Below are 14399 nucleotides of genomic sequence, written 5' to 3'. Positions count from 1 at the left end.
CTTGGGGCCATGGAATTGTTAGAGTCGGGAGGGAGAATTAAAATACTGTATTTTGACATAGGGGTTTTATTTTCGTCAATTTCGTTTTGAAGAGGTACTCTCTATGGGGGGGTATTGTAAGCGTTTTTTAAAGAGGTAAACCTCGCATTGCAATTTCCTAACTTGATTGGTAAAACTGACGGGGATTTTCTCACTGGAATGTGCCGTGATGCTAATTCTAACAACTTTATACCGATGTTTATTTAACTTACAGAGTATATAATAATATCATCCCTACTTATCATTGCAGTCTATTGTATGCAATTGAGTAAATGCAAGAATGTATGGCAAGCCACAAAGTTTCATTACCCCAGTAAACATTTATACTTTCACCTTAAGTATGCTTTCAAACTTTAACTACTTAATTGTTACAGTAGTGCTCGTAAGTACTGTTGTGTCTAGGTTGCAACTGGGGAAAGAGACTCTAAGGTTCAGCTTTTTAAAAGCTTGGATGACCAAGATATGGTGGTACTAAGAAATGCTGCCAATCAGTTTTAGAAGTCAGGCATCATTTTTTACACCTATAAAGTGAAGCAACCAAAACAAGTGATTAACTTACAGAAATAGCTTAAACGAGCTCTCCAGTCTCACAAAATAAGTCAGCGGTAAAACTAGAAATCAAATTTGTGAAGAACTGGGGGAAGGGGGATATTCAGATTGGTATACACAAAAATTGGCAATTCTGTACTTTTAAGAAGTAGGTTCAGTTATTAAATACAAGTTCTTGCTCTCTAAACTTTTACAGTACCATTCCTAAATCAAAATTAAAACCTTCCTTTCTTTGTTCAACTAGTTTTAAAAGAACAAAAATCCCTCCAACAACCTAGGAGCCTTAATAGACACAGGATGGGAAGAACAAAATGTTGTGTCTTAAACCTCTAACACATCTGTAAGCTTAGTGGAAGCTGACAGGGGTGAGCCACGTAAGAAAATAATTTTATTGGGACTACTCACCTGACTGTGGTAGCCAAATATGTACTTTAGTGTTGCCTGATGAACAAAGCAACAGACTGTGAGGTTCTGGAGTACTTGTATCTCTGTAGTTGCCTATAAGAATGGAACACATAGACATTGAGTTGGTACAAAGCAATAATTTTACAAGCAGAGACATACGGTGTGCTTTGCTTTCTAACCAACTGGTGGAATAACTTTCTGGAGTGTTCATTGAAAGGCAGAGACAATTATTCAACTGAGCAATAGGAAAAGGGATTGCATAATTGCCAAGAATGCATACATCAAGCAGCAACTGAGAGGAACGTTTACGTGTAAAAGAGTGCTGGGTAGCATGTGGGATAACTAGTTATCTTCAGTTATAGAGTCCCTTTTCTTTCCAACAGATTCAAAGATCACAAACAACTGTCCTGTAAAAACAAGGAGGGGGAAAACCATCCTACTTTGCAACAATGAGGTAAGTTGAGAGGTCTTTTAGACTAAAGTAATTTGAATTTGTATTTTTAAGCGTGGTATATCCACTGTAGAAAAAAATTATCAAAATTTCTGTGAAAAAAAACACAGAGATACTCTGAAATTTTGTAATTGATGGGGCTGTCCTGCATCACTTGATTTGATCAGAATTCCCTGCTGAAAGCATAAAAATTACTATTGGAGTAACGTGAGTAATATGTATGGATGAGTGACTTTTTAGTAAGCTTAGAATATTCATCTTGTATTCAGCTCATACTAATCTTCCAAGTAAAGGAGGAAGAACAGATGTGGTGACACATTTAAAGTGCAAACTATGGAATGTAGTGGCTGCTGGATCCTGCTGAGATTACAGTTTATAAATGTCTGGAGAATGGGGAGTGCTACCTAAAAGGCATGAACGTCTGGGCTACCTTTGTAGGAGGTGCTTTTTAAGAACTCCTGTTTAGTTCCAAAACCAGGAGGATCCAGAAACTCTTGTCTTATCCTAAGGCTGCCCCTCCAGTGAGCTGAAACATATCACCTGACATTGCCAGTTTCCACTGAGTTCTAGATGTAGTTGACCAGCTGTTACTGAAGTTGTTGCATTCCTACATTATGCCATTTGGCAAGTTTCTTTTGCTCCACTTGTGTTAATTGCCTCAGTTAGTATGATCAGAATCATATTTTCCACATTAATAACCATTATTCAGCAGATATACAAACTATGGGCAAAATGTCCAGCAAATCAGTGATAAAGATTATTCCTTCTGTGCGCGATGCCTGAGCAACAGGAAAAAAAGAGCATTTAACTTCCTCCTTTCTGCCAGAGCTTTTGAGGGGGCACCTTCTCTCCCTTTTGTTTCCTGGTTAAGGCAGAGCTCCTGCAGTGCTGAAAATAATGAATCTATACAAGTTTGTTATCTAATTTCAGCTGGATGGGTTTGGTGGGGTATGTAAATGTTCAGTCAGAAATGCAGTACTGAGAACGTAAGAGATGATGAACAATCTCGCCTTAAAAATTTACCCTAGACTTATTTTCACAGAACAATGAAGTTCAAAGTTATCCAAAAAAAGTGAAAAGCAAGTAAATACTAAAATTGAGTACCAGAAGTATCTGTCTTAATAGTTGAAAGTAATTGGCCTGAGTCCTAAAATCCCCCTCACTTATTTACTTCAACAAAAGTCTACTTAATATTGTGGGAGTTTTGCTCAAGTGAGGGAGATAATCATACATGGGATTAATCACTTTTCCTTTCCTGTTTCTTGCTTTAAAGGTATCTTCACTTCTGTAAGCTTCCAGGAAGAGTTATGGGAATCCGCCTACTACGCTTCACTTCTGTGGTGATCATTGTCTTGCTTCTTGTGGCAGGTGCTTTAACAGCTTTGCTTCCCACTATCAAAGATGACAAAATGCCCCATTTGAGAAGGGAAGCAAAAACCCAGAGTCAGTCTGCCTTGGATTCATTTACTCTTATCATGCAGACGTATAACAGAACTGACTTACTGCTAAAGCTTTTAAACCATTATCAGGCCATCCCCCACCTACATAAAGTAATTGTTGTGTGGAACAACATTGGTGAGAAGATACCAGAGGAAATGTGGAATTCCTTGGGGCCTCATCCTGTCCCTGTTGTCTTCAAAGTTCAAACCGTAAATCGCATGAGGAACAGACTCCAGAATTTCCCTGAGCTGGAAACAAAAGGTAATCAGCACTTCATATCGCTACTACTAATATTATTTTCATACTTAAAATCCTGAATGCTAAAAGAGAGATGGTTTGAGTTACACTGTGTCATAAATCCATGGATCCGTTGGGCCACTTAATAGAATGTGGGTAGCGTAGAAGAAACCTATGTTATGAGATGCACACCACCACCAGCAGCAGGCTACAGGCTGCCAGTGAAGAGTAGGGAAAAACAGAGGGAAGCCAAATACATTTCATAGGCTTTTGCTGTGTCTGTTCTCCATTTCCTTTGTCAGACAAACACAGGTAGTTCGGCCTCTCTTCCCTTTATAGTCTAAACTGAAATTCATACTGCATGTATTTGTTGAGTCTCTGCATTAATATGGACTTAAATGATCTGGTAAAGACCTGATTTAATCCATTCATTTTAAGACTAAGTTCTCAAGCATGTTCTGCTCTTCAGAGAAACTTCCCTCCCTAACTGTCTGGCCTTCTATCTCAAATCATGTATCCTTTTTAAGAATCTTTTCCCAGTCTTTTGGGTATTCATCTAAATATTCTTCCTAAGCTCTTTCCAGGAGAAGCACAACAATAAGCCCTGTTTGTTTCAAGTGGAAAAAACCCACATATGTTGCATTACAGACCTGACCTTACTCATGATTAATAAAGGTAATTCTGTTTAATGCCCCCTTCCTAACATGCCTTGCTACTCAAACCCCATGACTTCTAGGAAGACATTAGAAACTTCAACTTCCTAAATGCTTTATTTACTGTAATAGGATATATTCTGACTATAAACTTTAAAAACTTTAAAGCCTCTGGAGTTCTGATCTAAGAATATCTTTTCTTTTCTAATTCCTGATAGTACTTTTGCCAAAAATTTAAGGCAATGATTCTTCCTCATGTAGTTAAACATATTGAATGTTCCCTTAGTTATTAGAACTTGCTTATTTAGAACTTGCAAGTACTGAGGAGATAGGTAAATTTTTATACTAATCTCATATGCTAAAGAATAGTATCAAACTCTTTAGTTGTGGTTTTCCATAATTTTAGTAGAAAGTTGCTTCACCAAACACGACAAGTTTTCTAACACACGTGTCCAGCTACGCTATAGATCATCAGAGGTTGCTGAGTTTTGTTACAGTGTGGCAAATAATCTAAAACTTAGGTTTGCTTCCAGTTACCACAAAGCTGCAGCCTTGCTTTTGCACTGAAATCTGAATATGTTTTCTCAATCTGCTTTCAAGGAATTACAATTCAGTTCTGCAGTACAGTGTAATGGTTATAGAAGTTTCACAGCTAATTTGTCAAATGCTGTGCTGCATACACATGTATTTAATCTTTTGATAAGTTTAAAAGTTTTTCTTTTTTTCTTTTTCCTCTCTTCAGCTGTTTTAATGATGGATGATGACACACTAGTCAGTGCTCATGACCTTGCTTTTGCCTTTTCTGTTTGGCAGGTAATGTTTTGCACCTTGGCCGGTAGTATTTGTGAGTTACAATTGAGATTAATGGTTTTAATTAGAGTAATATTGTATCATAATGTTTTACCACTGATTTTCTAGCTGTAAAGTTAAATTTTAGAAGGACTGAAGAAGTTGCAAAAATATTATTCAATAGTAGCTATACCTGTAATCTATAGCTTTCAAATTTTTAACTTTTCTTGTACATGAACACTGAAGTTGCTAACTGCTGAATTTATTTAAGTTGATAGTACACTGCAAAGCAAAATTGTGCAGTTTTTTTCTCTCTGAGAGAAATTGTAAAAAGTGCCCAATACCCAGTTGCAAATCGTGGATAGATGTTTCTTGGCACTACATGATGTGGAATGAGGCATGTTGTGTCATATTGCAAAATGCATTTTGCAAAACTGTATTTAATTGCAACATTTATGCTGATCAAAGGACCATATGCCAACAATTTGATTCTTTCTTGGCAATAATCTTGTTCTCCTCTCATTTAAGAAAAGCATAGATCTTTCTTATGAAGAGACTTAACACACATTTCAAAGTGTGGGCTTAGTTCTCATTTTTTAAATTTCTTTTTTCTTTCAGCAATTTCCAGAGCATATAGTGGGATTTGTTCCTAGAAAGCACATTTCTACTCCTTCAGGTGTATACAGTTACGGCAGCTTTGAACTGCAGAACCCCGGATTTGGCAACGGAGATCAGTATTCTATGGTTCTTATTGGTGCAGCGTTTTTTCACAGTGGGTATTTAGAAGACTTTCAGAGACAGCCGGAAGCTGTTTACACCTTAATAGATGAAACTCAAAATTGCGATGATATAGCCATGAATTTTCTGGTAGCCAAGCATACTGGAAAGCCTTCAGGAGTGTTTGTGAAGCCTGTTGATATAAGAAATTTAGAAAAAGACACTAACAGTGGCTATTCTGGAATGTGGCACCGAGCAGAGCATTTGTTACAGAGATCTTACTGTGTAAATAAACTGGTTAATATTTATGATGGCATGCCTTTAAAATATTCTAATATCATGATTTCTCAGTTTGGTTTTCCTAACTATGCCAATCACAAAAATAAAATGTAAGCCAATGAATTTAAGTGGTTAAATGTTAAACAATACTCAGTGAATTGTACTGAGTTCAAGGAGAAAAGAAGGTGTAATTACTGCATCTTGGCCATCCTCATTTGTAGCCTCTGAATTTTTTTCATTTGGCTTTTTATGTTGGTTTTCTTTTCCCCTTTCTTACTAATTCTCCAAGGTAAATTGTGAGAAAATTTAAAGAATATATGCTAATATTTAGCTGTGGTAAAATCATCCTCTTTCCTTAACACCTGTAAAGCTATTACAGTTAATTAGGCCAGTTCTTCAGAAACATGCAGGCAAAAATGCACTCCAACCTTCCAGTGCTTACGGTTTGACTTACTTTGTTTTTAAATATGTATACCTAGTCAAATGAGGCCTAGGCATATTTTTGGTAGTTATACGTTGAGATGCTTCCTTGCCTTCCTGCTCCTCTCCTCACCACCTCCTACCTAGGTCCCAGTGATACTGTAGAAGGGCTACAGTGAACTGTTGGCCAGGCTTCTAGGCTCCTGTACAAACCCCCTCTGAAGTATGTATATAAGCTATTCTGTATTCTGAGATGTTCCCGAAGCTGCTATGAAAGCAAGCCAGAAAATAGTACCTCACTTTGATCTCAGAGAGTCCTAAAACCATTGCCTACAATATCCACTACTGCTGAGATAGTAGAAAAAGATCTGATGTGGCTTTTTTCCTATTGTGAATTTGTCTAGAATTGCTGAAACATTGCAAGCAACTGAAAAGTAAAACCTAGCTGTGGGAAATGTAAGAAATACAAATACATGAAATATGAAACTTACATAAACAGCCAGAAGAAATGGAAGGGATACTACTTATTAATAATCTATTTAGTACTTAGTTTTATTTTTATATTTTGCATGTACATTGTTACAAAAATGTGCCCAAGAAAATCCCCACTCTTAAAAAATATCTTATTTACAGTTCCTAATAAGAGCAAGCTGTTCTACATTTATTGCAGAGTGTATATTTTGTAATATTACAGGTTTACTGGTTTTTTGTTTTTTTTTTTAACTACTTGTTCAAATGAGTATTTACTTTACTTTGGGTTCCTTTCATCTGTGTTTTTGGTGGCTATGACAACGGACTTAAAATGTGCAATGAATGGGTAAAGCATTATAAAGAAAAGTACTTTAAGGTACAGTGATATTTGACAGGGCTGGACTGTTACTAGTCTCTAAATTCCCTGGCTTTGTCTATATAGCAAGAAACAGTGCTATTAACAGCTTTTGTTAGACTGGGACTCTGCAGTTCTGGAAGCTTGTTAACATAGACACAACAAACCCGTTCCATTGCAGTTACAGGACATCTTTGTGGTACGGAGGAAAGAACAAAAGACAGTGATTTTCCTGGATCACAGAGAGGAATCCAATTTGGCATCCGAAGTAGATTTAGTTTCACCTGCATCAGCTTTTAATTGGTTTTTAGTATCAGTTCAAAGGTATCTATGGGCAATCCATAACAGCTAATACCTAGTACAGAAATGGTGTATGCACAAATGGTGTATAATTTTATAATTTTTTTGTAGTAAGTTAGCTGAACAAAAGGTGATTGAAAAATGTGACAAGGTCTTTACAGCAGGGCTGATTCTGGGTGTGAGTCTTTGGGGGAATGGAGGAATCTTTTCCTTTGTTCTATCACTGTTAAGGGATTTGGTTTCTGTTCAGTGAAGTCTTCCTCGTACTTTTGCAAGATTTCAAGGCCAGAATCTTAAAATGGCAATGTAAAGTCTGCTTAATTTTGTTGTAATAGTGAAAAATAGTTTTTTAATTATTGTGCTGTAGCGATGATTAGTATACAAGCAGGTCTATGATCTTTCCAGAAATGCAACTTTCCTAGTGGTATTTAGTGCATTTCATTTACTTACTGGTCTTCTGTAAATTCTGTTCTGTGCAGTATCAACTAGAATTGTGAAGACTCACAGATGTTGTTTACCTTACTTTTAAAATGTGAAATGAACTGTCAGCTCAGCCAAATCTTAGTATTGGGTTCTTTATGGAGGCAAGGCATTGTTTTGGGTTGGGTTTGTTTTTTGTTTTTTTCTTATTATTCTGTATAAGTGAAAGAATTAATAGAACAAGCTTTTATTATACTGGTAAATTGAATTTGTATCATTGTCAAATAAAATACGTAAAACAGATCGGTGGTGTATCTATTTTCAGATTATTTACTGAAGTTTTTAAGTGTTAGATGTCTAAAGTAAGCTTTTGCATACAGATGAGGAGCACCAGGACTTCATTTTTTTAAAAAACGTGTAGTTGTTGGCACATGCATTCACTTAAATTAGGTAAGGCCCACTCATGAGGGAAAAAAAGCTATCAAAAACCACAGTCTTAAGCAGTTAGGCTTAGAGAGCAAAGAAAATTCAAAGATAAGACTTCAGCTGTAGCCATAACTCATTGTGCTTAGGAACCAAATGGGTCTTGTTGATTTTTTTTCATTTGTTTTTTGTTTTTAAGGCTGGTAACTTTTTATCCCTTGATGGTTATAAAAGTCCCTTAAGATTCTTTAATGAAATACATTACTGAGAATTTATGTTTTTAATGAAATAATATGCATGTGATGATTTCTTCTAAGAGATTATCATTTGGATGGTAATTAGATGTCATTTGGAAATATTTTGGAGTGTAAACACCACTTCTGAATGTTCTGTAGAAATTAATGTTTATGCAACACAGGATTTTAAAAATGTTATCTAAAGGATATATTTTAAAAATCACAGTTGAAAAATCTGGATATAGTCTTAAAATGATGCAACAGGACCACAGGAAAATTGCTTCTTTACCTGTGCTTAAAAAATGCCACAAGATGTCACTGTAGTCTTGATATTTGATATCATCAAACGTTAAAAATAGTAATTGGAACTGATTATAATAAGAAAATTGTATGAGGGAAAACATTCTTAAAATTAGAAGTTTTACAAGATGAAATTCATTAGATAATCATACTGGAACTGAAAAAACGTGGAGGTTATTTTGTACATATTTTTTACAGGGAAGAAGAGAAAGATTATTATAAGTATTTTCTATGCTTACAAAGGCTGTAGCTAATTTTGACAAATGAGAACTTGCAAGCAACAAAAATAACATTTGTAATTTTGCAAAAGGTATATAACCAGTATACAAACAACATTTGACAGTGAGGCTTCAGTTTCTAGTCATGTTTATGCCCTAGATTCACCAGCCTAGCTAGGTGGATTTACAAATAATAGGCTTTAACAGAAACTATGTACCTGGGGTTCTAGATACTGGATAGCTGCCCTGTTACACTGCTCCATCTTTGCTTCTGTTGCCCAAGATACCTTAGTTCAAGCTAACCTGAGTATGCTCATACAAGCTACCCTCAAGCAGAGTGCAGCACAGGCTTAGAAATCTATATAACATTGAACTGTAGTGAAAGGTTGAGTAAAAAAAGGTGTTTAAAAAACCACATGGTTCTGGACCTCCTCTCTTACATAGGATATGTCACTCCTTAGAGAATTGCTTGTAAATAAAAAGTGGAATATTTAATTTAATTAAGGGTTAAGTACAATACAAGTGAAAGTCATGCAGAACAATATAGAAAAAGATAAATACGTTGATTTCCATGAAAAGCAAGTACCGTCCAATAACCTTTATTTAATTTGCTGTTACAGAAGACTATGGGCTCAGTCTTGCAAGCATCTTGTATGAAATAGTACTTAATACTGAGAACAAGGTTTCTTACCTAAAATCACAGGACTGGGCCCAAAGAGAGTCATATTTAGGAATACTAGCTCTGGAGCTATGAAAAAAAAGGAAATAAGAGGAATTTAAGAACACAGGTACAAATTATTAGAGCCAATACCAAAAATAAGCAACTGTAAAACAGTTGCACCAGAGAAGTATTTTCTGTAGTACTTCAGCATATTTGTAAGGCTTTAAAGGTTATCCAGTGAGATTAAAAATTGAGGAGTTGAAAGTCACACTCGTGTTTAGCCTTATCTCCAGGGACACTAGAATTAATTATATGGACAGGTAGTTAGAGCAGGTTATTTATAGTGTTAGGAAAACATGCTGATAATAACGTGGGCCTCAGGGCTGCATATTGCTTTGTCTTTTTAAGGTGTTTCAATGGTGGAGTTTTTGTTTTGAGGAAAAATAACTTTTTTTTTTGCTCCTCAAGGTACCTCCCCTTTGCAAACTTTTGTTTGTTTAGTTGTAAAACCGAGATGGGTCGTCTGCTCTGTTTGGTACTTACTATTTCCTTTTAAAGGGGAGGTTGATAGAAGAAAGACATTTCCAACGCTTTTAACGCTTCTATGTCTTTGGCAGTAAGTTAATCGCAGACTACAAGCTAATTCAGCTTCTGCAATGAACTACCAGAAAGCTAACCTTTCACTTTTTTAAAAAAACATCAAGCTACAAGTAAATTTGTGTAGTTTTAGGAGAGCTTCAGAAACACGTGTGAAACCCTTCACCGCCAGACAGATGCCTCCTCGGGCAGAGCGGGAGCCCGCTTCGTGCACAGGGGGCCGCCCCGTCCCTTCAGCGGCTTCCCCGAGATCTTCCCCTCAGTTCTCCACAGCTCACAACGCTGCCCGGCAGACGAAACTCACCCTCGTCTGAGGGAGGGAAGGCCCAGCCGATGACAGGAACCCCAACGGGCGGCAAGAGAGGCGGCGGCCGCCGGACGGAGGGTGCCCAGGCTGTGCTGAGGGGAGCCCCGCTCGAAGGCTGCGCCCGGCAACCGCCCCCTCTTCACCAGGCACCGTTCGCTCATTGGCTGGAGTCGTGAGAAGGCGGCTTTTGATTGGTGGGTCGACTTGTCTATCAGGAAAAACGCTGGTGGCGGACCGGGCTGGGCCCCGCGCGAATAAGTGTCCCGGGTCGCGGAGAGGGAGCTCCGCCGGTGCGGCGCCTCCCTGCTGCCCTGAGGGGCCGTCCTGCCCGGCCCGCTCACCTCCTCCCCGAGCTAGACCTGCGTTGGTGAGGTGCCGGCTGCGGCTCAGGTCCGCCTCCCGGCGAGCCGCACCACAAGACCCGCTCTGTCTCCGTGGGGCGCTTCGCCTCGGGCGAGAGGTAAAGGAGGCGCTGCCCGGGCGCGGAGGGGGCCGTGCTCCGGCGGGAGGTGGGCGTGCGAGCCCGGCTGAGGCGGAGGGCGGGGCTGTGCCGGGTGCAAAGCGGCTGCCTGGCGGAGCCGGGGCGCTGGCGGGCTGCCCGCCCGGTGGCGAGGCGCTGAGGCGGAGGGCGGGGCTGCCGGACCCGGGGCGGGGGCGGGAGTGGGGGCCGGTCAGTCGTACGCCTCGGCCCCGGGCCGGGCGAAACAAAGGCTCGGCGAAGCGGTTGCCAGAGCGCCGCCGGTCGCCTGGTAACCGCCCGCTGCCTCTTTATCCGGGGGCGTCTCCTGGCTGGGGGCGGGGTGGAGCAGAAAGTCTCTGCGGGCGTTCGCCAGCCCGCTCGGCGGCTCGCCGTGTCCCGGAGCTAGTTCTCGTCTCCGCTCCCGTTCCTATGCGGGCTGCGGCAGCGGCGCTCCCAGCAGCCTGGCCCTTAGCGGGCGGCCCCTCCGGGCGGCGGGTGGCTTCCCAGCGAGCGCGCCCCGGCCCCTCCGGGGCTGCCCGGCGGCACCATGAGTTCGGAGACGCACCGCACCTCGCTCTTCCGCGCCCTGTTTAAGATGGAGCCGGCGGCAGCCGCCTCCGAAGTGCTGGGGGGAGCCTCGGAGTTCGTGAAAGGTGAGAAAGGGCCGGGGAGCCCTCCCTGTCCCCCGGCCGCGGGGGGTCCCGCTCGCCGGAGCCTCCCTCAAGAGAGGAGACACGCTAGCTTCTTTCCCGTCCTCCCCGTCTCCCTCCCCGGCTCCGTGGGCTTTGCTGCGTGCCCGGCTGGGCTGCGGCCCCCCTCGCCTTGCGGTTCCCGCGGGTTGCCTGCCCCTCGGCCGCCGCGGGGCACGCCAAAGCGGTTCCTTCCTCCTGTTTTTCCGGTAAGAAGCGGGGCCGGCACCTGTTGCTATGTGCGGCGGCGTTCTGGGTGAGAAGTACCCCCCCACCCCGCTCCGGTCCCTCCCGAGGGGTGTCTGGGGCTGCCCCGTGGGCAGGGCCCGTGGGTGGAACGGGCACCGGCGCTCCCGCCGGCTCCCACGCAGGAGAAAAAGGCTCAGCCGCGGCTCTTCCGCTGCCGGGCCGCGGCGGGGCGGGACGGGACAGCCGGCGGGGTGCCGTGCCGCCGGCGGGGTGACAGGCGTTGCCGTGGGGAAGCGGTCAGGCGACCGAGGTTTGCCAGTCCGACGCTGTTGTCCCAATCTGTCTTTCAGATCGGTTGTACTTCGCCACTTTGCGAAATAAACCGAAAAGTACCGTAAATACCCACTACTTCTGCACTGATGAGGAGCTGGTCTATGAAAAGTAAGTGTTGCGATCTGTTGTGTTTTGCATGCTCAAAGCGATCACCCGGGGTTCTTCCCAACGCACTTTTAATACTTTTATACAGAATATTTTTGCCCCGTTTAGCTACTTGCGCAAAGCATGAGTGTAAAGTTAGCCTGGTTATATTTATACATTAGCTGAAACTAGTTTAACAAGGTTGCTGTTTTAAAAAACCCAGAAACAGCTACAAGACCAGTTATGTCTTAAGTTGTGGTTGAGCTAGGGGAAAGATATCTGAGCTTTGTAAGATTTGTTTATAAGGTGGAGAAGATCTCTTAAGACTAATTGCATCTTATTAAATGGTGTCTTAAATAGAAGACTATTGTTTGGTATGAATGGATGAAACAATAGTTTGTTTTATTTTCCTATACAGAGAGTATGAAACCATCACCGTTTATCCAGAATCATAAGAATGCAAAGCTTAAATGTGCTTTTGTAGAACATCTGCAACTTTTTTTTTTGTAAGTCTGCAGAAGGTTTTGCGAGAGCACTTCCTGTTGTATCTTGTAGCTTTAGAAAACCAGAAAGCGTTTTCTGTGAAGTAAAAGCTTCATGCATTTGGAAGACACTGACAGCACATAAAATGTCAACAGTGAAATTGACTATAGTTGTGAATGCTATTAAAGGACATAAAATACATTAAACACATAAAGGAATTGCTCCATGCTGTGGTTAAAATTTAGTCGCTCTACCCTGCGTTTCCAAACAAACTGTTTCATCTGTGGTGCTGTATCTAGCCGTTTGACAAGGGGCTTGCTGCAGTACAAGGGAAATAAAAAATGTGGTGTTATGTTAAATATAACTTTCTTTCCATGTGAATTGAAAACCTTGTGAGCATCAGCCATTCTTCCTTCCCTTTTCTGGAGACTTTAGTACTGCTTTTGTGAAGGTGTAAACTGATTATTTTTTTTTTCCCCTTGGTTTCAAGGTTCTTCCTGTGCACAGCTTATGGTTTTGGGGTTTCTTTTCTACATATGTTTTCAAGTCTTCATTATCTGAGCTGTGTGTCTTCGAGTGGAGTTACCAATGATTCATTTCTAAAGCTGACTCTTGTAATTAACTGCTTGGGTAGGGAGTAGGTTCTGTAATGATCATTAGCTAATTTAGGTTGGAAGGGACCTCAGGAGTACCCTAAGGCAAGCTTGACCTAATATTAAAAGCAGAATTCAACTGGAGAAGATCCTAAGCAATTTGTGTTGCATGAATATGTTCTACTTTTCTTTAATGAAAGAAAAAATTGATCTTTTATGTCTTCTAAGACTTCTATGTTATGCTTGTCCTGAGGTGTTTTCTTTCTAATTCTTAATATACTTCTAGGAAGGTTGAAGGAATCTTATGAAGGATTTGGTCTTGGGAGTGGGAAGGGAGAGCATTTCCATACTGTGTTAGTTACAGATGATTGTTCTAATCAAGGACTGTAACTGGGGTATTCTGAGTGAGGACAGTATCATATTTGAAAAAAAAAAAAAAATAAATAAAATGGGGAAATTGGAGGGGGGGAGAAAGTAACTTTCTTGAACATGTATAAAGGAAATTCTGTATGTATAGCCCTTAACCCAATTACCTGTTAACCACGTACCAGGGTGTAACTTGATAGCAGATAAACTATGAGATAATGAAAGGAAGTGGTTTCCTTTATCTTCTAGGGCACATCTGAAGACTTTGGGGATGTAACTCATGGTTTATTTTCTGACTTCACAGTTCCTAATCTATTTGGCCTTTTTTAAAGTTATCATCCTATATTTGATACTGTAATAGTACTCTCCTTTTTGTACTCTCAAATAAATTGCTAAAACATTGTATGAGGTAGAAATTGACAGTTACCAGGTGATATGAATGAATTTTGTGTAATAACCTAACTCTTTTATATAACAGTGCTAAACTTACCCCTTAAATTGCGGCACCCATCACTACATGCAATATTTGGTAGTAAAACCGTGCCTGATTTTATTCTTAATTTTTCCTCTCTCTTCCCTCTCATCTGCAAGAAAGTTTATATTGTCTCAGGGAAGTAAAAGCAGGTGTCAGTAGAGTTACCTTTTTTTTTTTCAATGTCTTTCTGAAGTTGGAAACCTGGAGTTAAAAGCAGTAATAGAATGCAAGTCTCTTGGTTCTTGAGGAAACACTGATTTTACTAGCTTTCTTTTTCCTTATCCTCATGGGCAAGCTTGACAGTAGTTTGTTATGCTTCATAGGCTGCATAGCAAAGTGAGAGGCCTCTACCACTACTTACAGACATCAGGAATTGTCTGTAAGTAGTGGTGGAGTGTGATTTTTTTCATACACCAGGTCAGATCATCTGTTCATTTTATCAACAATGTAGCCTTCTTAC

At 40.7% G+C, this 14399-nt stretch overlaps 3 protein-coding genes across 10 annotated transcripts in view; 2 read left to right on the top strand and 1 right to left on the bottom strand.

Moving 5' to 3' along the window:
- SLC30A7 (solute carrier family 30 (zinc transporter), member 7) overlaps positions 1 to 284 on the bottom strand; it is a 30827-nt gene extending 30543 nt beyond the window's left edge. Inside the window, exon 1 of the mRNA XM_014938966.1 lies at positions 252 to 284. Coding sequence (XP_014794452.1) covers positions 252 to 284 — 33 coding nt within the window. The remainder of the gene's footprint in view (positions 1 to 251) is intronic.
- EXTL2 (exostosin-like glycosyltransferase 2) overlaps positions 1 to 7828 on the top strand; it is an 8540-nt gene extending 712 nt beyond the window's left edge. For 2 of the 4 annotated variants that reach the window (XM_014939253.1, XM_014939254.1), the window contains exons 2-5: positions 1377 to 1447; positions 2718 to 3145; positions 4517 to 4587; positions 5182 to 7828. In XM_014939253.1, the coding sequence (XP_014794739.1) occupies positions 1443 to 1447; positions 2718 to 3145; positions 4517 to 4587; positions 5182 to 5673 (996 nt within the window). In that variant the 5' untranslated portion in view covers positions 1377 to 1442 and the 3' untranslated portion in view covers positions 5674 to 7828. Of the gene's footprint in view, positions 1 to 1376; positions 1448 to 2717; positions 3146 to 3695; positions 3797 to 4516; positions 4588 to 5181 lie in introns of those variants that run through there. The other 2 variants (XR_001411642.1, XR_001411643.1) reach the window with 2 other exon arrangements.
- A 2780-nt stretch (positions 7829 to 10608) lies between these two features.
- CDC14A (cell division cycle 14A) overlaps positions 10609 to 14399 on the top strand; it is a 61211-nt gene continuing 57420 nt past the window's right edge. For 2 of the 5 annotated variants that reach the window (XM_014939250.1, XM_014939248.1), the window contains exons 1-2: positions 10959 to 11380; positions 11956 to 12046. In XM_014939250.1, the coding sequence (XP_014794736.1) occupies positions 11275 to 11380; positions 11956 to 12046 (197 nt within the window). In that variant the 5' untranslated portion in view covers positions 10959 to 11274. Of the gene's footprint in view, positions 10728 to 10956; positions 11381 to 11955; positions 12047 to 14399 lie in introns of those variants that run through there. The other 3 variants (XM_014939251.1, XM_014939252.1, XM_014939249.1) reach the window with 3 other exon arrangements.

Source organism: Calidris pugnax, unplaced genomic scaffold (genome assembly GCF_001431845.1).
Source record: "Calidris pugnax isolate Ruff unplaced genomic scaffold, ASM143184v1 scaffold18, whole genome shotgun sequence".
Taxonomy (NCBI): domain Eukaryota; kingdom Metazoa; phylum Chordata; class Aves; order Charadriiformes; family Scolopacidae; genus Calidris; species Calidris pugnax.
This window is presented reverse-complemented; position numbering and strand designations above follow the sequence as displayed.